At 37.9% G+C, this 22096-nt stretch overlaps 1 protein-coding gene across 8 annotated transcripts in view; it reads right to left on the reverse strand.

The window, feature by feature from the left end:
• Positions 1-1522: 1522 nt before the first annotated feature.
• grin2bb (glutamate receptor, ionotropic, N-methyl D-aspartate 2B, genome duplicate b) overlaps positions 1523-22096 on the reverse strand; it is a 123228-nt gene continuing 102654 nt past the window's right edge. For 5 of the 8 annotated variants that reach the window (XM_028018294.1, XM_028018291.1, XM_028018296.1 and 2 more), the window contains 4 exons: positions 21886-22046; positions 19016-19203; positions 12421-12659; positions 6687-9068 (listed from right to left, as the gene is read on the reverse strand). In XM_028018294.1, coding sequence (XP_027874095.1) covers positions 6687-9068; positions 12421-12659; positions 19016-19203; positions 21886-22046 — 2970 coding nt within the window. Of the gene's footprint in view, positions 9069-12420; positions 12660-19015; positions 19204-21885; positions 22047-22096 lie in introns of all 8 variants that reach the window. The other 3 variants (XM_028018297.1, XM_028018298.1, XM_028018293.1) reach the window with 3 other exon arrangements.

The raw sequence follows: 22096 nt of genomic DNA on the forward strand, positions 1-22096 counted from the left end.
GAAGGTTTTAGTCATTTAATCAAAATAAGGTTCTAATTTGGAAATGAAATGTCTAAAACTGGTCTGACTATAAATACTTATTGAAAATATTTGCTTTATCATGGAATACAAAAACCAGTGATGGTACTGCACAGTTCAACAGGATTCTATCAAGACAGAATAAAAATGCTAGCAGTTTCCTAAAAGCATCCAAAGTTCTGTTGGATGGTCATTTTACATACAAGCTCAAACAGAAATAAAAGTCACTTACACTTTGGGTAAATTTCAACAAGCTTCTGGCATCATTCTCTCTGTTTGATAACCTCTATTCTTGTTAGAATTAGTTAAGCTAATGTAAATTAGCCGGTTTCACAGAACAGGCCAACCCTTCGAAGCATAGTGGATACATTCTGAATATGGTTGAGGTCAGCGCTTGAGGTAAACCATTCAGGAAGTTTAGTGTTAGCCTTCCCAAAGTTTTGAAGTTTATGATTACCTAAATGTGGCAAATGTTTCAACTCTCACTTTGAGACAAGGGAATTAATTAATGTACAATTAAATTTAAAAGCTTGAAGCTGCATACACAAGAAGCCAAATGTTACTTTAGGAAAGAGTTTTGCTCAGAACAGAAAAACATTGAGCTGTTTGGCTAGAGCAATCACCAACATGTTTAGAGGAGTCAAGTCAAAGCTTTTCTTAGGCCCAAGAAAACTGCCAACTGGTTAGCATGGTGGTGGTAGCACCATGCTAAGGGTCTTTGCTTTTACTTTGTTAAAAGTGGATGGAATAATAAAAAAGTAAGATTACATCCAAAATTTTTAACTTTAGCTCAAAGCAAAAACTTTGTTTTGTTTGGTTTTTTAATCTAGATACAACAACCCCCCCTTCCTCCCCTTCCAGAAAAAAACAACAACACTGGTTTTGGAGTATATCAAGCTTCTGGAAAGATATTGAAAATTTATGAGCTATGGTAGACCATAAAACAATTTGAATGATCTCAACCATATCTGGTGAAAAGCGTGGTCAAATTCAGCCAAAATGTTGGCAAAAATCTTATGGTTTCTCTGCAGTTTGCTGAAGGACATTTATCTAAATAATAGTGGGGCACATGTATATATTTGAGGTTATATTGATACGTTTAGCCTTAAAGAAAATCCACAATGAATTTAAACATTAGCATCCAACTCTTCCCTGTAAGAAAACATTGCAAAATCCATCACAATTCCATCACAAGAAAAACAGTTCAATAAATCCTTCCAATCCCAAAATAACTATGACGTCAAGTCTGATTTTATATAAACTGCCCAGTACTGTAAGTGAACTGCAAACTTTTTTCTTTTTACAGAATAAAAAATACATATATATATGTAATTTTACTAAGCCACATAAACATTTCATTTCACAGTTTCACAGTTTGAATAATGGTACAAATAACATTTTATTTGTTTGCAATTTACAAGTTATATGAAGGTTTTAACAATGTTACACATTATGAAAACAGGATTAACAGATTAAAGCATCAGACAATGAAAAGGCGAGTCAGTTGAGATTTCTTATTTTTTATTAATACTCAACACCTTTATTCCAAAGAGACAGAAGAATAATATTTCTCAGCACTTATTTTCACATTGACTGTGTTTAATCTCGTTTTCAATATTACTAAATATTCAATCAAATCTGAAATACTCTCTTCACACAAGTAATATCTCTCCATACAAAAGAATGCAAGGATGAACTAGAGTTTTCTTGTATGTACACTTTTCACAATCTGTACAGCTCAGGGATGAAGTTCGATCCTCTGCAGCAAAACACAAAAAACCGAAGACTTTTCTTTTTTAAGACAAAGAGGGGAAAATAGAACAGCTCTGTAAAAATGTCGATTGTGCTTTCTGTTTACCAGTAAATGAAGGTCCTGTACATTTTTTTTCTTTGAGAAAAACATCTTTTTTAAAGACCAAATCAAGAACAAAATGAAAACACAGACCTTCACTCATTAAATATGTGCACTAAGTGTAATAATAAATCATTGCACAATTCCTGGCCTGAAGTCGTTACAAAAGCACTTTTGTTGAAGGGATGTTGACTAATCAAAGATTTATCCCAAATAGATGTACTCTGTTTTTTTGTTTTTTTTTACAGTTATTATCAAAAGTTCATGAATGTGAGGTAAGATATTTACATCTCATTTTATTGTACATGTACAACAAACAGTCTCACTCACGCTGCCTCTCTTCCATATGAGCACACAGAGGTAATCAAGCGTATGTATTCAGGCACATACAATAACAAATAATGATTTTTTTTTTTAAAAATGGGAGAAAAGCAAAAAAAAAAGTAGAGGTTATGAAAAAGAGCCACTTTCTTAGTGACAAAGAATCAAACCAAGACCTCAGCTTTGAAGAAAAGTATGAAACAGTCAAGAAAACTGGTATTTAAATCACCACAATATGACCTTTTTCATTAAAAAAACACATATATATTTTTTTCAATTAATTCAGCCATGTTTTTGTGAATTTCAGCATGAATTTCAGTCTTGGATTGGTATTTTCTCTTGCAGAAAAATAAAATCAAACACTCACACACATCTACAGAACTACACGGATCATCGGCATCAGTGAAAGTGATGTGACTCCAAAAATTGTTTTAAAAACACGCGTCACTTTTGGGTTAAAAGTCAAGATAAAAAAATTAAATAAGAAAAAGAAACACATACATGCAAACCCATACAAACAGTAGAGACCTTAAGTATCATACATACTGACTTGTCAGCCAAGAGAAGAGTCTAGAAAGGTTCTGAGGGGGCTTTACAAGTTAATATCCATTCAGTCACATTGTGCTTCTGTATTAGATCTAGCGTGGGTAAAATGACTGAATATGCATGTTAAATGGCAAAAGGAGACTGAAAATATATATTTATTTTTTTCTTATTGTAATTTGGCAATTGTAGATTTGGTAGGTGTCAAAATCCTAAAAGCCATACCGTTTTTATTTTCTCTTATACAAAAGGTACTACATGTTTATATAACTCATTCTCATATTTTCCCAAAAGAGTCCTATGTCCTTAATGAACAAAGGACTCTGGATTTCAAGCCAAAATTCACTCAAAGTCTAAATATGTGACATAGCTTTACCGTTCAGCGAAGGACGGTTTAAGGCTATAGCTTTTAATATTTTGGAAGCTAAAACTATTGGACCCACAACTTTGAACAACTAGTGTATCTTTGTATTTGTGGGGATAATCTACTGCCCATAGTTAATTTAGAAGATGATTATAGATTTTGTTTTTCTTATGTGTTTATGTGAAATAAAGACTGTAAAAAGCACAAAAACAGCAAGTCAGGCTCAGTTTAAAGGTATCAAAATGTCTGTGCGAGCACTATATTTTAGTAAGCAAGTTGTTGAGATTTTTCCTGTTTTATTGTTTTTTCCTTCCAGTGGCATTGGACTATAAAGCCCTTCAATGCTTACTAGATAAAAACAAATTTTATCAGCATTTGGGTACTTTTTTGACAATTCTTGCAAAGTTTCAGTTTAAGTCTCCAGAGTTTCTATTTAGTCTGAAAAATGACTTTTCGCTATAGTATTTAAACGTGTTTAAAAAATTCTATAAGTGTTTAAAAAATATGTATGGAGAAATATTTATATATCCATCCATTCAGTCTGTTTTTTGCAGTTTTTCACATTTAAAGCCTGATTCTAACAGGAATGACATAAATTCATTATGAAGTTTTTTTTTCTTTTTTAAAGCATTGAGAACTTTGGGAGTTTGAGTCTGAAAGATTACATCTGAGCAAGGAAATAGAAAATATGCATAGAAGGACTGCAAATCCATCACAAGGCGCGACATTTTTGCACCTCTGATCATGCAACTTATTCTTGTATTCAATGTGTGTACAGTGATTTGCTGACCTTGGATAATGCTGCTAACAACTTGTTTATTAGTTACACGTTGTCCATATAAGTAGATGTTTCTCAAATTAGAAAAGGAAATAAAACCTTAATGGATTCCATGCTGACTTGAAACAGACTGTCAGGCAGCTGTTTTGTTTCTTACAGTTTATGTCTACAGTACTGCGGTAACAGAAAAAGTCCTTGTTTTCTCCAGAAAGACTGACTTTCTGACTCTTGTCTTCTGTGCAGCCTTCTATCACTTTTGTTAACTGTGGCATCTTTATAGGACTTGCACTTTTCCACTTACACAGCTTTTGAAATCCTCAAGACCAAATTTGTCAGACATTGTTCTATTTGTCCTCACACTAACTATGTAATCCAGTATAGAGTGGGTAACAATTGTGTAACAGATGTTTTATTTAAATTAATTTCAGTTAATTTAACACAATGGTAACTCTTACCCTTGTTTTGTACCCACTCACTGCCAGTTGTCCTAACCTAATTCCAGATTTCATGGCTTTCAGTACAAGCCAATGGTTACAGGTTTATTTCTCCTGTGGTTAAATGACTTGTAAACATTATAAAAAGTATCAAAATAAAAAATCACAAACCTGCTCAAACTTCACATACCCTAATTTTGAGGATTTTATTCTACACCACATTTCCATTGATTGTGTTTCTAATTCCAATTTTGGTAATAATTTGTGAAGCACAAGAAATTATGACCCCAGAATAAATACCAAATAACTTACAGTTCTGATACTGACAGTTAGACGCTGTTAGACAAGAGTTGCTGCACAAAGTGACATCACCAGCCATATGGCTTCTGCAGCCTCTGACACTGAAGCCGCATGAAACTCTTAACATAACTTATAATAACCTATTCTTATATAATAAAGCTAATAAAAAAAGACTAATTGTAGCAGACTTTTAGTATGGGCAGGTAAAAGCATTATAAAAACTAAAGCCTAGAAAATGACAACATTTTGATTGTTTCATCTGCAAAAGTAAACACTTTGCAGACACCGACTGAGAGAACAGCTATGGTCTATTTTTACCATTATCTTCAAGAATTGGGGAATAATAAAGCAGCCATTTTCTTAAAGAGTCAATGGTGTTGGACTCCCCCTCTCCCAGCACAGGACAAATCATAATGTTTGCTCATGTATTTTTCAGTTACACAACTCACATTACACAACTAACATTTGGATAACTGCCTACATACTTGATATATAGGCAGCAATATTTTGCTTTTTTTAAAACTTGCAAACAAAACTATCTTATTCAATATTAATTAGTAAACTTCAGAGGTGCTGGACAAGTCATTTTACTATCTTTAGAAAGAACCAGAAGGACTGTTATCTCACTCTTTCCAGCCTTTATTCCCATACTTGCATGTGGCTGTAGTAGCCTCGTTATCTTAATGCACTCTGAAGTTGCAATGTGTCATTGCAACTTCACTGATACATTGCAACTAAGTATTATTTCTGATTTTACTTCAAATAAATGTGTAACAATATTTTTTGTAATGTATAAAAACAGTAAGTAATGCTAGATCTCTGTGGTTTTCCATTAAGCGATAAAGATTATGTTGACTTTGGTAGTTTCTTGATCATTTCGTATAAGGAGCTTGGGTTCAATACATTATTTAAATAAAATAAGTCTCCCATAGTTATGTTAACTGAAGTGTTAAAAATAAAGGAATGTTGTAATATATTCCCTCTTGATCTAATGCCCATGGTGTCTTTCAATTTGTTCACTGCAAGCTTAGTTTAATGGCACCAGATGAAACTAAAACTATAATATTGAACGTTTTTCTCGTGTATCTTTGCTCCCAAATCAGTTGACTGATTGCAAGAGGATCTTCCTATCAAAAGAAAATGGACAGAAAATCAGTGTAAGTCCCATTAAGGCACATCCAGCGCAAATTGAGAAACCCTTTTGGTACTGGCGAAGCAAGTAACAAAAACCGCAAATCAGTATGATGATGTTGATTCTGCAGTTGAAAAAAAAAATTATCACAAATTTAAAAGTACATTTAATGCTCTCAGCTTATCATGCCTCTTACATACAATTCACTGCAGTCAAAGTAAGAAAAGTTAAAAAAGTAAAACATGAAGAATTTATAGGAAAGAAGATACAGAAAACCAACAAATATCGGTGAACTGGTTGCCCAGCCTCCTGTAATGTTGGCGAACTAAGAAAGAATTAAGATCATACAAATATATAACATTAACTATTTCAATAAATCAAATAATGATAATAATAATAGTAATAATAATAATATAAAACAATACAAACTGATCATCATCATTAAACACTAGAATAATATTCAATAATATTATTAACATCATCAATACAATTATTGTTAGTTTACCCTGTTACTTCGGCAGAAGTGTAGATTTCTCATTCATGATTGTATATCAGTTGCTAAACAAAATGTTTGGACAGACTGCAGGAAGGAGGGAAAGACCATAAGGATGTGAGGAGAGCAGAGCCTGGAGAATTGATCTCACCTTTTCCCACTCCCTCCAACCCTCCTTTCTCTTCCCTTCAGATCGCTCAAGCGTTGGAGCAGCACCAGAATCCTTTCGTCTCATTAAAAACTTCTCTCACTTTGAACTTTGCCAAACTTTATGTGGCAGAGGCCCCTGTGTTTTGTCCAGAACCTCTCCTTTTAGAAGACCGAGAACAACACACACTGTTGTGTACCCTCATTCTCTTCATATAGAGAAGTCATTAGCTTTTGTCCTCTTCCACTCTTTTCTTTACCCACTTCATCTTCTCTATCTCTCCCTTTCTTCCTCTGACCAGTCTCAGACATCTGACTCAATGCTCGAGAGCTTTTCATAAACGTGTCCATTGGCACCATTGAAGGGTCTCTGTCCCTGTCCCAGACCTAACGTGTCCCTGCCTCCGGACAGCAGTTTGTTGGCCCCGTGGTGGTTCCCCATGGGTCCTCCCACCCCACCCAGGCACAGCTCTTTGGGGTACCTTGTGGCCACATTGGACATCACCCCAGCTGTGGCAGATGCGGGCAAATAGGAAGTCGCTCCCATGGAGCCGCGGAAGTCCCCTCCTCCTCGGCTGTTGTTGAGAAGTTGCTGCTGCTGCGTCTGTGGCTTTTTGATGTAGTACGGTTTGGCACCGTGTAATAGACACTGGTCGTCACCGAAGGTTGGGATGAAGGGGTTCTGGTTCACCTTATCTGGGTAAAGAGATTTAGACAAGGAGTAAGTCCCAGCCCCTCTGTTACCACCACCACCACCACAGCCCCCTCCTCCCATCATATTTCTGTCTCTGTCCCTCAGGTCTCTCTCCCCCACTGAACGTCGATGCAACCCACCTTCTCCTCCACGGTACAAACTGAAGGAGGACCCTCCTGCTGCTCTATCCCCACCTATTCCCCCAAACATGGGAGATTCCCTTTCACCCGAATATCTCTCAAACATGTGTGCATAGGGACTGGGGCCCTCCATGTAACGGTCTTTTTCTTTCAAACTCACACTTCGGGGCTGAACAAACTGCCCGCCAATACCGCCTCCAACCCCACCCATGCGACCAGCTCCCTCTCTCTGCAGATCTACAAATGTATCGTAAGAGTGCTGCCTCCGTAACACCTTCCCGCCTGGCCCTAGTTTCCTGCGCTGTGTCTGAGTCTGTGTCTGACTAGGTCCTATGCTGCTCTTCACACCACTAAAAATCATGTTGTTATCCTCACTGATGTTATAAAGGTTGCTTGGCTGTATCTTGCAGGAGTCACAGCGTTTGCAGAGCGTAGCAGAGCTGGGGCGACTGCCACTCCCCCCAACTCCACTAGCTGAGCACGTGCTGCCTCCTCCTCCACTGTGATGACAAACAGTGTGGCAGTTACGACACTCCCAGTCACCCCCTGCTATTCCTCCCCCTCCAAGGCCAGAAACTCCTTTCTCCCAGCAAGTATGAGCCTGTTGCCCTGCTGACATTCCACCAATGCCACCTTTGCACTCTGTTTTCTTCCCTTTACCTTTGAGGAAGTCTTCCACAGGCACTAAGCTTTTACAGATACCACCACCACTACCACCGCCTGCACCGCTTCCTCCACTTCCACCCTCTTGCTCCCACTTGGCCTTGCCCTCCTTGGAGCGGAACTGGTCCGCATAGAAATCCCTCAGGTTGTCTTTGTCTTTGCGGAATATGTAAGGTGAAGAATTACCCGTTCCTCCTCCCCTCTTCCGCTCCAGGGGAGGTGAGACCGGGCGGTGTGCCAGAGGCCCATGGGGGAAGTGGTGGTGGACGGTGTGGTGGTGGGGTCTCTTCCTGAAGGCGTTCAGCTCTATCTCGTCCTGCTCCCGTCTGACCTTCGCGGAGGCTGGCCTCTTTTTCAGGCTGTCCCTGTACTGCTTACGCCTCTTGGTGCTGCCCTCCAGGTTTCCATAGGTAACAGTGTGCGTGGAGATGTCCGACACATCAGAGCGAATATTCCCATCGTCACCCCCTGAGCCTCCCCCTCCCCCACCACAGTACCTGTCGTGTCCCCCGATGAGCCCAGTGCTGGATGCTCCTCCTTTGAAAGAAAACCTCCCGTAAACATTGCTTCCTTTGAACCCACCCTGATTGGTATCTGCAGCGGCGTGGCCTGCAATCAGGTCAAATTTACTTGTATTCCTGTGAGTCATTGAGGGGCGGGGCTGGGTGGTGAAAATGGGTGCTACCCCTCCCCCCAAACTGTCAGCATCGAACATGCCACCTTCCAATGAGCTAGCGCTGCCTAAGCTACGCGGCCTATTGGGTGGGGGGCCGGACATACCCAGAGCCGAGGCCGGGTGGTGGTGCCGGTAATGGTCCTGGTAGAGGTTGCTGTCCTTCAGGGGCATGTTGCCAAAAGTCCTCTCCACCTCGCTGATATAATCACTGAACATGGGATCCTCTGGAAGATAGGGCGGAGCAGACTTACAATCTGCAGGGTGACCCACTAGGCTATGCCGGTGCTTCTGGATGTCATAGATGGCCGCTTCACGGCTACTGTGGCTATACTCTAGGGCTGCATGTGGAGAGCCATTAACGCCTGGGACTGCAGTCATGTCCTTAGCAGTTCGAAGTAACCGTAGGATGTTGGAGTGGGTGTTGTTCATGTTCTTCTTTATGGTAGAAGATGGTGAGTCAATGGTTGACTTGTTTTCTTCGATATGTACCCCATGGATGCAGCTGTAGATACCCTGGAGAGTGAAAATTGAAGAAAAAGAGGGTAGAGAGAAAGACAGGGTGAGACAGACCATAGGGGGAAAAAAAGAGTGTAAGGCAAGGTATGAAAGGAAACAGTAAAATGTGTGGAAATAGACAGAACCAGAAAGATTTTAACAGAAAGAGAGAGAGAATCACAAACATCAGACAGAGGCAAACAAAAACAAGAGAAATTAATGCATTGCCGTCTTCTCTGTGACTATGAATATGTTTACTCTATTAAAAAGTTATAGGATCTAAGTTCATGAATGAATCATCTCTGGGGAACAATATGGACTGGCTTAGCTGCAGTCCAAGGCTCAGGAACATATAACAGACCAGGTATTCACTGAGCAGATCAGTGTCTTGATTGATGCCACACAAGAAGCACTAAGCTTGTGGTTTTGACCACAAATCAATAGGATTAATCAATGTAATCTGAATTCACAGTACATCGTTGCTACACAAGAGTTCTACACGTTCCCCTACACTAAACAGTAAAATAAATCACTGCCAAGGAGCTCCTTTTAACCTTCTTTATATGTGAGAAACTGATTAAATAAAGTCTGTATAAACAAATGACGCATAACATTATGACCACTGAACAAAACAACAGGATTTGCAAACTATTGGTGGGCTGGATATATTCAATGGCGACTAAACATTTTGCCTTCAAATTTGATCCTTAAGAATCAGAAAAGATGAAGAAGTGTAAAAATGTAAAAGAGCTTTACAAGGGCCATATATTATGCCTAGAGGTCTGCAGTGATCAGTGTCTATGAAAAACAGTCAAAGGAAGAAATAGTCGTGAACCAAAGACAAAGTAACGAAAGGGCAAGTATAGTGTTAGACTATACACACCCTTTCATGGACACAGCTTTACATTATGTCTGTTCTATTTTTCCAGAGCATAATGCACCATGCCAGAAGATTAAACTAGTTCAAGAATGATTTTTAGGACCACAACAATTTTGAGGTATTAACTTGAATTCTGAAACGTCCACATATTTATCCAATTGAGTGTCTGTGGAAACAAGTGAATATCACCTTATAGATTTTTAAAGTAGGCATCTTAAACTCCAGTACATTGCTGGTAAATGTTGCTGGTGTCCTGTAACAATTAGATGTGTAACTGGCTCACTAGATCAAACTCAAACAATTGATTAGAGCCCTGCCATTGACCTAATTATTTAATTTGACTGTAACAGAGAGACATGTTTAAAATTTGCTGGGAAATGGCCTTTACGGCTTTGAGTTTGAGACACCTAAATTAAAGGATCTGTTGCTAACATTCATGTGTGCAAGATACTACAGCACACCTTCCAAGGTCTAGCAGAGTCCACATCTCAAAAGGTTAGCCATTTTGGCTGTAACAGGGGTCCCAACACACTGCTAGGAAAGTGGTCATAATATTATGCCTGATAAATGTAATCTGCCATTGCCCAAAAAGGTGTGTGTTTGGCTTTTGATGAATGGTAAAATGGTTAGTTTGTTATTGGGTCAAACAAACATGTTCTTCAAATACAGGCTGCGAGAATCCGGTCAAGGCGACAGTCAAATCTGAAAGGTTGACAACACACTGCCCACCAGCGAGTGCACTGGCCAACGCTCCTCGAAGGCGTCAACTTGTCAGAAACAGTTTTTGTCTGTCTCTTAGTCACTTTCCACATCACTGAGCTGCATTCATAATTGTTAGCCATCAACCCTCTTTTCTCTCTTGGCTTGATCCCCCCTTTGTATTTTTTTAATCTTGGTTTCAGGGTGTATTGATGAGCGACAGCTGCTCCAATGGGGCTGTCTGTCTTTATCTCTCTTCATCTACTGCTTCTCTGGCTGAAAGGTAATGGGACCGAGGTTGTGAGCACACTTCTATGTTGGTACTTCTCACCTCTTCCATTTTTCTGTCACTGGCGTGATTGTTTATCACTTCTTCTGTTACCTGATCTCTTTAACTCTGTCAGTATCAATAGCTTTTCACTGTCATGCTACTTGCTCATGCGTTCCACTAAAACAAACTGCATTTAAACTATCATAGATGTTTAACAATCTTAGATTGCTGCTTCAGTCTTTAGCAAATATGTCCTGAAACAATTGTAATTGGTTGCCCTTTCTGAACTGTGTCTTTGATTGAGAAGGAAGTACTTCATCAAGCAAAATCAGTTTCTCATGTTTTTCAAAGCAATCTCTGTCTAAGGTCCTTCACTTTAGTCAGTGTGGGTGTAAACTAAATGACATTACAATTAGAAAGGCCTTGCTTCTTAACACATAAATACTGGTGGCCTTTATTCCAGCAACCAGCTATGAATAATTCGCACAAAGCAATTCTCTGCCTCCTGAAAGGTAACATTATGCAAATCAAGCACAATAGAAGGATCATTTATATGGATCTAATTTACTTGTGTGAACTGGGCAAGGACTAAAATGTTTTTTTCTCTAAAGCTCCTTTTCATCTCAGCTAACTATTCCACAATTCACTACTTTTTACCAAACACTTTCAAGTTCGACCTGAGATGCCTTCTTGTCATCTTGTGTGACCTGTGTAAGGGCTGTGGTCTCACAGACTGCTGCAATGTTTGCTTTAACTATATAAACACAGGTGGGTGTGGTTGGATTATGACAGGCTAAAATACATTAAAGAGTTTGTAATTCATCTTCATGTCCACTGACTGCTCTAATATACAGACTTCTAAGATAGTAAAGTGTATATGTACCTCAATTTAGTACATACTGTATATTGTGCCAAAAAGTAACTTTCCCCACAACCCTACTTAGAGATGTGTCTAAAATCTTAAATCTTAAAATTATTCCCCCATTATGTCATACCAAACAGTTTAGAAAATCTAGCATTTAATTTGAGTAGATCAGATGAAGCCAAACTGTTTCTGCTTCACATCTGATCTTTCTCACACTCTGGATATTTATTATGCCTACCTTAATTATTTGGCGACACATTAGAAAGTTTGTTTGTCTTTTCTATTTGTTGAGCACAATTATTTCTTCCCACTGGAAAAAAGTTAAATTTTTTTATTTTTATTTTGAGATCATACCGCTGCAGTAAAACCTTTGAGGCTTGTTTTACATCTTTACCAGACGTGCCAATACACCAGCTAACCTAATAACAGCAATTCAAAATTTTAAATGGTTTTTATGTGAAGTGAAAGATAAATATTGTGTATTTTTAGCTGTCTAGACTAGTAAAAGCTACAGGTAAAACAGATGAGTCATCACATCCACCTGACTGACTTGATATACTTCAACCATGGCCAGTGGCTTCAAAACAGCTGGTCTTGTGATCTTTCTGTCAGGAGGACAAAGGTCAGAGCAAAAATAAAACCTGGGAACACTCACTCTGCTGATGGAGAACGTGACCCCGGGCTTCCCCGAGCACACGCCCATGAAGCAGAAACGCAGCTGCCAGTAGAACAAATGTTCACAGATGAAGGTGATCAGTGACAGAACCATGGCAGCCCCGAGCATGTAGAAGACCCCTGCCATGTTGTCTACGTCCAGCTGGCTGCTCATCACCTCGTTCTTCTCGTTGTGACAGATTCCTGTCAGCCACAGGGCCTCGAACTCCTCCATATCACCTGGAAATATGGTCACACAGGAATCATCACAGGGATCATGTGATCGACAAACTTTATTCAGTTTGTCTCTTAGGTAAAAGGAAGAAAGAACTGCACAGTGCACACTTACATACATGGAACAAATGTCATTTTGAATTGCTATTACTGATTGCCCAGAGGATCGTTACCATTAACAATCACTTTGAAAAGGCTTGAACATTTTTGTCAAGTGTAACCAGAAGATTTTGGTTACACTTCTGTTACTGTTACTCAGTAACAGAGATCTTTACAAGGTCTGATCTTTATGCCCAGATTGATGTCTAGGGTAAAGTCTTTTTCTCTTGGGTTCAAGTTATTCTCCCAAACCCAAGTGATAGAATCTGAAAGACATGTTACAAGCTATGATATACAGTACAGACCAAAAGTTTGGACACACTTTCTCATTGAATTCAATGAGAAAGTGTGTCCAAACTTTTGGTTTGGACTGTACATCATTATCCTTCAGCTTATTTTCACAAACGAACCTTTAAGATTGTCATCTTTTGCTTCAGATTCAATTAAATATGTAAAAATGTTTGTGAATCATTTTGAAAATTAATAAGGTAATACTTTTTACACCATTAAAATTCTGAATGGGCACATACAACATTAAGCACTCATTCACACAATCTACCTTTTAACTTACTTTCGCTGCTAATTACATAAGAAAGATTGCTTATGAGGTATTGACTCTGAACTAAGTCTATAGGCCTTCAAGCCCAAGACTAAGTAAGGACTATTTTTTGCAATTTGTGCATGACGTGAGTCATCATCTCTATGCAGCAAAGTGTTTTTGTTGACATCCATTTTATAAAATAAATTAAAGTGAAATTGAACATTTCACGGGAATTAATTGGTTCGGCCTGCAGCAAGCTTCGATATAAACAGATATTCTTTCCAAATAGATGCTTTGAGTTACGCCATCTAAACAATATGTCTTTGTTTTACACCAAGCGATGTAAACCAAATGAAAGGAGCTGACTATGCATTTCATAAACTAACAATCTGTCAGAATTAAAATCCATTTAATCGCCTATGAATCTTTTCTCATACTATCCAGCACATCCATCTACACCAACAAATCCTCTCCTTTTTGTTCTTAATTTACATTTGCTCAGGTATAGTTGGTATAATCCTGCCTGTGCACACACAACACGAAGCTCTCACCAAGACAAAAACAGGACGCGACAGATGTGAGCAAACATCGATGAGTCTGATCTTCTAACCTGGATTGCTCTGTGTAACTTGACATCCAAACAACCCACATGAAGTAATGAGGTAATGTCTGAATAGTTGGCCTTATGTACACAGCAGACAAGAAAAAATTAAGAAAGAGTAGTGCACACATGCCTTTATTAATGTAACAAACATGCTGCATGCGTGCACGCGACACAGTTTCTAACAATCTGTGTAAAAGTCTGAGTCAGTGTGACGCTAAGAGATCTAATCCATGGTGAATGTGTTCTCTGTGCTGACCTATTTATCCATCACACAGGACACAATGGAAAGTGATAGCACCTTGAAGGCCACCGTCTTTGAACGAGTGTGTGCGTGTCAGCCTGCTGCTCTGCATGAGATGTGACAGGAAGTAAGCACCAAGACATGAATGGCTTGCTGGAGTCTCAGAGGGCAAAAGTTCACTTGTGGAACATTTGTTTCTTTTCTTTTACACTCCTGAGAGACAACATTTTAAAATGCTGCCAAAACACCAGCTGATAACACTTTTAAAGGGGTTGGTATTATGTGAAATTGACTTTTTTGAGCTGTATACCATGTATTAATGTTATTCCATTATTAAAAACATGCATAACAATTGCCGCAAAATCAGTAATTTTTGACAACAACAATCACAAAAAAAAACCATTGCAACATCCTGGAGGGACTGATTAAGCCAAATAACATCTACAATAGAGCCAGAAAAGGTTGAGGCGAGTAAAGCCATCATGAGAAAAAATAGAAAGTACATAGCTGTGCCCTTTCTACACATGCTGTGTCAGCCTTTCACACATACAATTGTTCAACTGCCTGGGCTGCCAGTTCAAAGAAACAACAACAATGGAGTCAATTTTGTCCCTGCTTCAGAGACAAGTAGACAAGAGTAACAAAGGACCAACAGGTCTACCTTTAACATGGACAAATAAATAAAATACAAGCGTGCCTGTTGTATAAAATGGCTAGAACACGAGATGTTTTGTGTGACCTCAATTACAAATGTGTTAATTGAAAAACAAGAACTCACATTTTAATGTAAACAAAATATTACACAATTAAATGTTTGCCATTTGTGAAGGTAAATAGTCAAAGAAGATTAGGACATGAGCTAAAATACAATGAAAATCAAGAATGGTGATTTAAACTTCTAGATCACCTGTTAGATCATGGTTACAAGACTTTACAATGTGTTGTAACCATGATCTAACAGGTGATCTAGACTTCTAGACTAGTCACTTCATAGACTTCTTTTTTTATTACACATCCATTAACTTAATGTGAGGTTTAGTAACCCATGGATTACTGAACACCAAGACGTCAGGTAACAATAAAATTACTGGTTGAAAACACACTTTGTGTAATTTGATGCAACATGTATTTGTAGTTCCACAAAAGAGGCTGAATTTTAGAGGTGTGTCACATTTGTGGGTTTAATGGAGGCAGGAATGAATTAATTGGGAGAAAGGAGAATCATCTTTATGACTCACTGCTAACAAATTTTAAAAAGCCTATTTATTTTGTAGAGGGCAGTCTTGTGTTTTATTTTAGAATACCTGAATGCAAAAATAACTTTTGAACAGGTAGACAGCTAGATAATGTGTGTTAATAGAAATAAGCTTACCCCCAAATAATGCTGCTTATTTTTATTAGGACTATATTTTCAATTGAACTAGTAATAAAACCCTTAGGTAAAGTACACATAAAGGTTAAGATATTTAGTTCATATAGCAATAATACTAAATACCATTCCATCATATGAAATATTCAGATTTTTGTGATCATTTTGGGCTCCACTGAATGAAATAATTTCTGAAAAATTCTATTAAAAATTGTATGCTCTTTCACTGCTAAATAATTCAAACTTTAAAATCTAGTCATATCCTTCTGTTTATTTCAGCTTTTTATATCTTTTAGAGATTTAATAAAATCCCTTGTCAATTTTTTTGCTTGCATTATGCTCCTTTTCTACAGTTTTTCTCCTTTCCTTTTGCTTTGTTTTGCTGCTTCTGCCTATTTCTTACATTTCAGCAAATCTTCTGCAATTAACTTCAAACGCTTCTGCAATTTTCACTGAAAATATGCAGCGCCTTACAGCATTCACATTGCATTTTCGCAAAAAAGTTACTTTTTAAAACAGGAAATTAAAAACTGTCTGCTACTTGAAAACTTTCAGGGGAAAAAAAACATTATTTGTCTGAAGTTACCTGATAATAATTTACTGCAGGTTTATAATCAACCAAACAAAATTATGCCATAATTGAGAGTGATGGAATTAGATTGTTGCTAAGATTGGCTTGGTTAGTCATAACAAACAAAAGCTCTCTCATTTTTCCACACTGTATCATCATCATTAGTCACAATTCTGCAGCCAGTGGATGCTAATGGGAAATAAATCAGACACTCAGACAGCCTGTTACATATGCATGTTGAAATAATATGTTCTGTTATAGCAAGACCACAATAACATATGAGATGATGTGGAGGTAATAATTTATACAGATATAAATGCACTGGATATCAGAACATCAAAACTGTCTTTCTGAAACAAGTGAGGAGATAAATAAAACATATTATATATATATATATATATATATATATATATAGTGATTCATACTGCTGTCTTTTACTTCTAAAGAAATCTGTTAACGTTTCCAACATGTCTTTTCTGACTCTAAATAATACATAACATTTTGAAGAGTCCAAACTTAATTCTTACAGAGAATCTGTGGAAGGAACTAAATTATGATGACAGGATGGAAACATCCAGGCCAATATAAAAAGTATATAACTCACTGACAATGATTATTTAAATACAAGTGAAAAATATGCACATATATGTATGTTCAGCTCATATATGTTCAACACAGTTATTTGCTGTTATGTTAAAACAATCACAGCAAATAACCCTCCCTCATGGTGGTTACTAATTTCACATTTTATTTTTGAAGAATTTCCATCTCACCTTCTATCAAAAAGAATCAATCTAAATCTGTCAGAGGTATGAATAACTTTGGGGCCAATTGAAGATCAAATTGATTACCTTTCCAGATTTTTCCAGACTGTAGGAACTCAGTTTCTAACTACTGAAAAGAAGATGTCAGCAGGATCAAACTGGTGGAGTAAAAAACTGATAACAAATACAGCATCAAATTACATCACTGACAAATTCAGTATAATTTCTCTGTTGAGATGCTGCAGTATAAATCAGATAAAAATCTGCTTCCCATATCCCCGGTGAATTTATTTTCCATGTCAGCCTGCCAACATATGGAGGCAGTTTCTGCAATCCATATGACACTGACTGTCAATCACACCTGTGCAGCAGTATGTAGAAGAGTATGCATAAGAAGGATTCCATCCACCATGTTGCTTTGAGGTAATTTCACCAGTATTGTTTGGTTTGTGGCAAACAGTTTTCTCAGTGTTGCCTGAGGAGCTAAATATACACATTCACTCTACATTAAAGCTTTTACACCTACAACAACAGGAGGGTTACTGCTAAATGTTGACTGCTTGGCAAAGCTTGGCTCTTGGGTTGTTTCATCCTGCAACCCAACAGTTTCTGAGTGTCTTCTCTGGTTCTACTGTATCAAACACTGAAAGCTGCCTGTTTAAGCATTTTGTGGTTCTAAATTTTAATAATCATTGTTAAAAACACAGGCATTGGGTGCAAGTTGCTACAAAACAGAGATATGTATTATGTAATATTAATATGACACGTTTCGACTCCAAATATGTGCTGTGTGCTTCAGGAGGCAAACTTCCAAGTGATTTTTGTAGCGATCCTGAGATATACTTCTCCTTTAGATTTTCTTAAAGAGTTTTGCTTAGAAAATGGGTGGTGAACAGAATTTGAAAATGTTCATTTCCCTAAACATTAAGACACCACACCTATAAGGTCATCCCAACAAATATACTCCGTCAGCAAAAAAAAAAAGCTTGTGTTTTCTCCAGATTCACGTCAGCTGTTTGTTCAGGCTGCAACAGATGTTACTGGCAAAGGGGAGAAGTGTCCCAGAAGTGACCTGCAGCACATACCAGCAAGGCATATCTATTAGATAAAAGTTTCTCTGTTTTATCCTTTTCTGTTTTCAACCTGTTTGATAGGGAACATGCTGTACTTGTAAATGATTCAGGCATTTAGGAAATCTCAGAGGTAAGGGTCTGCATTCTCTACACACAGATTCTGTAGTTTACACTGACTATGCTGAAGCACACCAGACATGCTAATCGCTAAGGTATGCGTTAAATGAAGTCTGAAACTTGGACTATAACAGTTTATCTGTGTTGTAATATAAGGGTAAAACCCTGATTGACAGCATCTGTTGTCTCACACATAGTGCTCTGCTCCGAATATTAATATTTAATGACTGCTCACAGCAGCAAGGCTAGAAAAACATGATGATGTTAAATATAGTGCTTGAAGAGAAATTGGAATAAATGAAAATCATCAGGCTACAGTGTTACAACATAGGAGATCAGAAATCAACTACTAATGCCTGATTGGTGTGATTCCTTCAATTCTTTTTTTCTCATTTTCGGCTAAGCTTTAACAAATGACCATGATGGCAAATTATGCAGCGCTTGCTTAAAATTAGTCATGTGGAGAGCAAAAAAAGAAAAGTCACTGCAGGCCTAAAAAAAACTAGTTGCAGCTGATGTAGTATCTGAAAGTCAAGACGAATCCAGCAAGCATGTTTCTTAAGCCAATTTGGAGTCAACTTAGTAAAATGCTTTTTTCCAGTCCATCTAATTGCTTAGTAAAATTTTTTACATGATTCTCTTGCAAATATGGAGACCAACTGTGTTCTTTTCTACAAAGTGTTTAAAGATCACATTTAAAATTGACTGTTTTGAGTTTAGGAATATTTTTCTACCTAAATAATTTACAGGTTACAGATTAGATACAAATAAAAAAAAAAGAAAATCTGAAAATGGCTGAAAATAAGTAAAAGGCACTCAAAGAAAAGCTGCTCTACAGAAATCTTGAGCAAATATTGTTGGAACACCTGCTTCACAGGAAGCACAATATAGAGAAATCAGGAATGTCTCTAGACCTTTGAGAAGTTTTGTATATGCTCGTTATTGGTCATGAGTCACGTGTTATCAATGCTGTCCGACCTTACCATCTCCAAACAACATGAGGATAGCCAGATCCACGGCTCGTTTCCAACCCGAGCCCTTCTGGATGGCGATGCCGTAGCCTGTGGAGGCGAACACTTTGCCGCTCCCAATGGTTACCAGCTTACAGCCCTCATCCCTGCCAGCCATATAGTTTAGCACTGCTGCGTCATAGATGAAGGCATCCAGTTTCCTGTGAAGCATAACGATGTGCTGTTACAGTGGAGAAACTCATACAGTTAAACCCTTATAGACTTTTGTGGTACCTCACACAAGACACAGCCTAGTTGATGTATGTATTCCAGTTGCCCACCAGTTAAATTCTCAAGTACTTCATTATTATTATGGAGAGATTAATGTTTGCTTCACATGGCACCTGCCCACACTTCCAAAAGTACCAGCAGCTGGTTTAATGACCATGGTGCTTGAGAGGCCAGAAAACTAGCCTGACCTAAAGCTCATGGAAAATCTACAGAGGATTGTTAAGACTAAGATGAGAGACATCAGAACTATGCAGAGAAGCTAAATGCTAATATCAAACCAACCTGGGACCCCTGAACAGCTCAGCAGAGCCACAGACTGATCACCTCCATGCCACACTGAATTGCTGATGCCCAACTATTGAGTGCATACTGTACAGTGCATGGACATATTTTTCTATATATCAACATTTGTGCTTTTAAAATCTCTTTTATCAATTTTATGCAGTATTCTAATTTAAAGTTACATTTTGGGTTTTCAATATCAAACAGACTTAATTGTCAAAGTGAACAGAAATAAACACCTTAAACATGTCACTTCATGTGTGATGAATATATACGAGTTTCACTTTTTTAATCACTTGATGCTGTCTTTCTTATTACTTATGTATAACATATCTATTTTAAGTTACTCTGTTGTCATGGTATTGGTGAACATACTGTCATGGTGATTGGTTTTATGTAGTTAAAATTCAAAGGTCTCTATCAAACCCAAAGTGTTTCGAAAAAGTACTGATATCCGGAACTCTTTCCCATTTTTCAATGTTTCAACCACAAACCTTAATGTATTTTATTGGGATATTATGTGAAAGATCAACACAAACTGTTTCAGAATAATACTGTACATTTGAAAACTACAATCGGCATATAGTTGTATTCAGTCACATATGCTTTTAATAGTCCTAAAATGAAATAAATAAATAAATCCAACTCAATCAATTGCACTTGAAATTACACTAATTAGTACAAGCTATCTGTGTGTAATTTAATTTAGACTAATTATGAAACATTATGAAGACCCAGGTTAAGTTTTCTTTTTTAAAAATCCCTAACTTTGAACATCTCACAGAGTACTGTTCAAAAATAATCTGAATATAAAAAGAATACGGCAAAACTGTAAACCTGTCAAGACACGGCTGTCCACCTAAACTGACTGGCAGAGCAAGTCAGAGAAGCAGACAATAGGCCAGTGGCAGCTCTGGAGGAGCAGCAGAAATCACGAGGAGGAATTTCTTGACAGAACTATTACTAGCTGTGTATTCTACAAATCTGGTCTTTCTGGAAGAGTGGCAAGAAGAAAGCAGGTGTTGAAAGAAAGTCAGAAGGAAGTTCTATTTGCAGTTTGCCACAGATCATAAAGTGAACACTGCAAGCGTGGAAAAAAGTGCTCTTTTTATACAAGACCAATACTGAACACATTAGGCTACATGCAAAAAGCAACATGAGGAGGAAAGCTAACTCTGCACTTCTACCTGAAATCTTTATCCCCCCTGTGAAACTTGCAGGTTGCTGCATCATGCTGTGTGGAATTTGGGAAAGCTGAACAGGCTAGATGGGAAGATCAGTAGAGTTACAAACAAAATCCTTAAAGAAAATCTATCAAAAGCTGTAAAATAATGAGGTGGAATTTTAGGTTTAGAACAAAGCTGTGCATAAGAATGGCCCAGTCAAAGTCCAGTCTTGAATCATATTGAGAATCTTTGGCGAGATGTTCACACACCAGAAGAGAAAGTTAGTTGACACATACCTTAACCCTTTTAAAATTAATTAACTTCTGGGGCCTGACAAATACATGCCAAACTTTTCAGATTCTTCTGTATTGAAAAAAAAAAAAAAATTAAAAAACGTAATCACTTTAATTCTGCTTTGCAACTTTGAACTACTTTAAAATAGTCTGTCCTGTAGAATTTCAACAGAATACTTTGAAGTTTAAAGATTGTAAAGTTATTAAATGTGAAAAAGTTCAACGGGTGTGAATACGTTTGTAATAAACTCCAGAAATTCCTCTCAAAATCAGTGGGTGGTTTCTATGGTTCCTGTTTTGATCTAATTTTGTAAAATGTCCAGGATCCATTTTTTCATTGTTTAAAGTAAAGCATTTTCCAGAGAAGCTGTGTATCTTCTACATATTGACCCACAGTCAGTTGACTGATTGACATGACAGTCTGCTGCTTCTCCTGCTACCATCAAATGTGCCTCAGGGCACCTCAGGCTTCTGTGGCCATTCAGCATCGGTGAAACATCACAACTTTGCATTCCTGTTTCCTTGGCAGTGCTTGATGAAAATGTTTGAAGACAGCGAGAGAGAAAGAGTGACAAAGATTCAGTTATAAAGCAAACACAAGCTCCACTGCTGTTCTGGACGCCACTGCAAGGCAGATGCGCACCCCCGCTGGCTGCTCCTTCACATTTCCCCCAAATGATTCCTCTTCCTCTGCAGCCCTCTCTTATCATTTCATCATATTCTTTTTGTTTTGCATCACTACGCGACATTCCAGATCTTTAACACTGTCTTTTTTATTTATGCTGACATTCTTTCAACTCCCTCCTTCCCTGCATCCCCCATCTGTCTCTCTGCCACCCTCTCCAACCCTTTCTCTCTGTCCCTTCCTCACCCAGTCTTCAGGCTGTACAGGGCTTCATCTACATTCTTCTGGTGGAAGCTGGTCATGTAGGCGTGCATGTCTCTGTAGTTGTTGCGGATGTTGCGCTCTGTGCTCCCGTTGGGCACCGTACCAAACCGGAAAGGCGGAGAGAACTCATTCGGCTTCTGGAACTGTAGCAAGGAGGGAAAAAAATAGAGATATTCTCGTTTGGATGTAAAAT

Source organism: Xiphophorus couchianus, chromosome 5, assembly GCF_001444195.1.
Source record: "Xiphophorus couchianus chromosome 5, X_couchianus-1.0, whole genome shotgun sequence".
NCBI classification, from domain to species: Eukaryota; Metazoa; Chordata; class Actinopteri; order Cyprinodontiformes; family Poeciliidae; genus Xiphophorus; species Xiphophorus couchianus.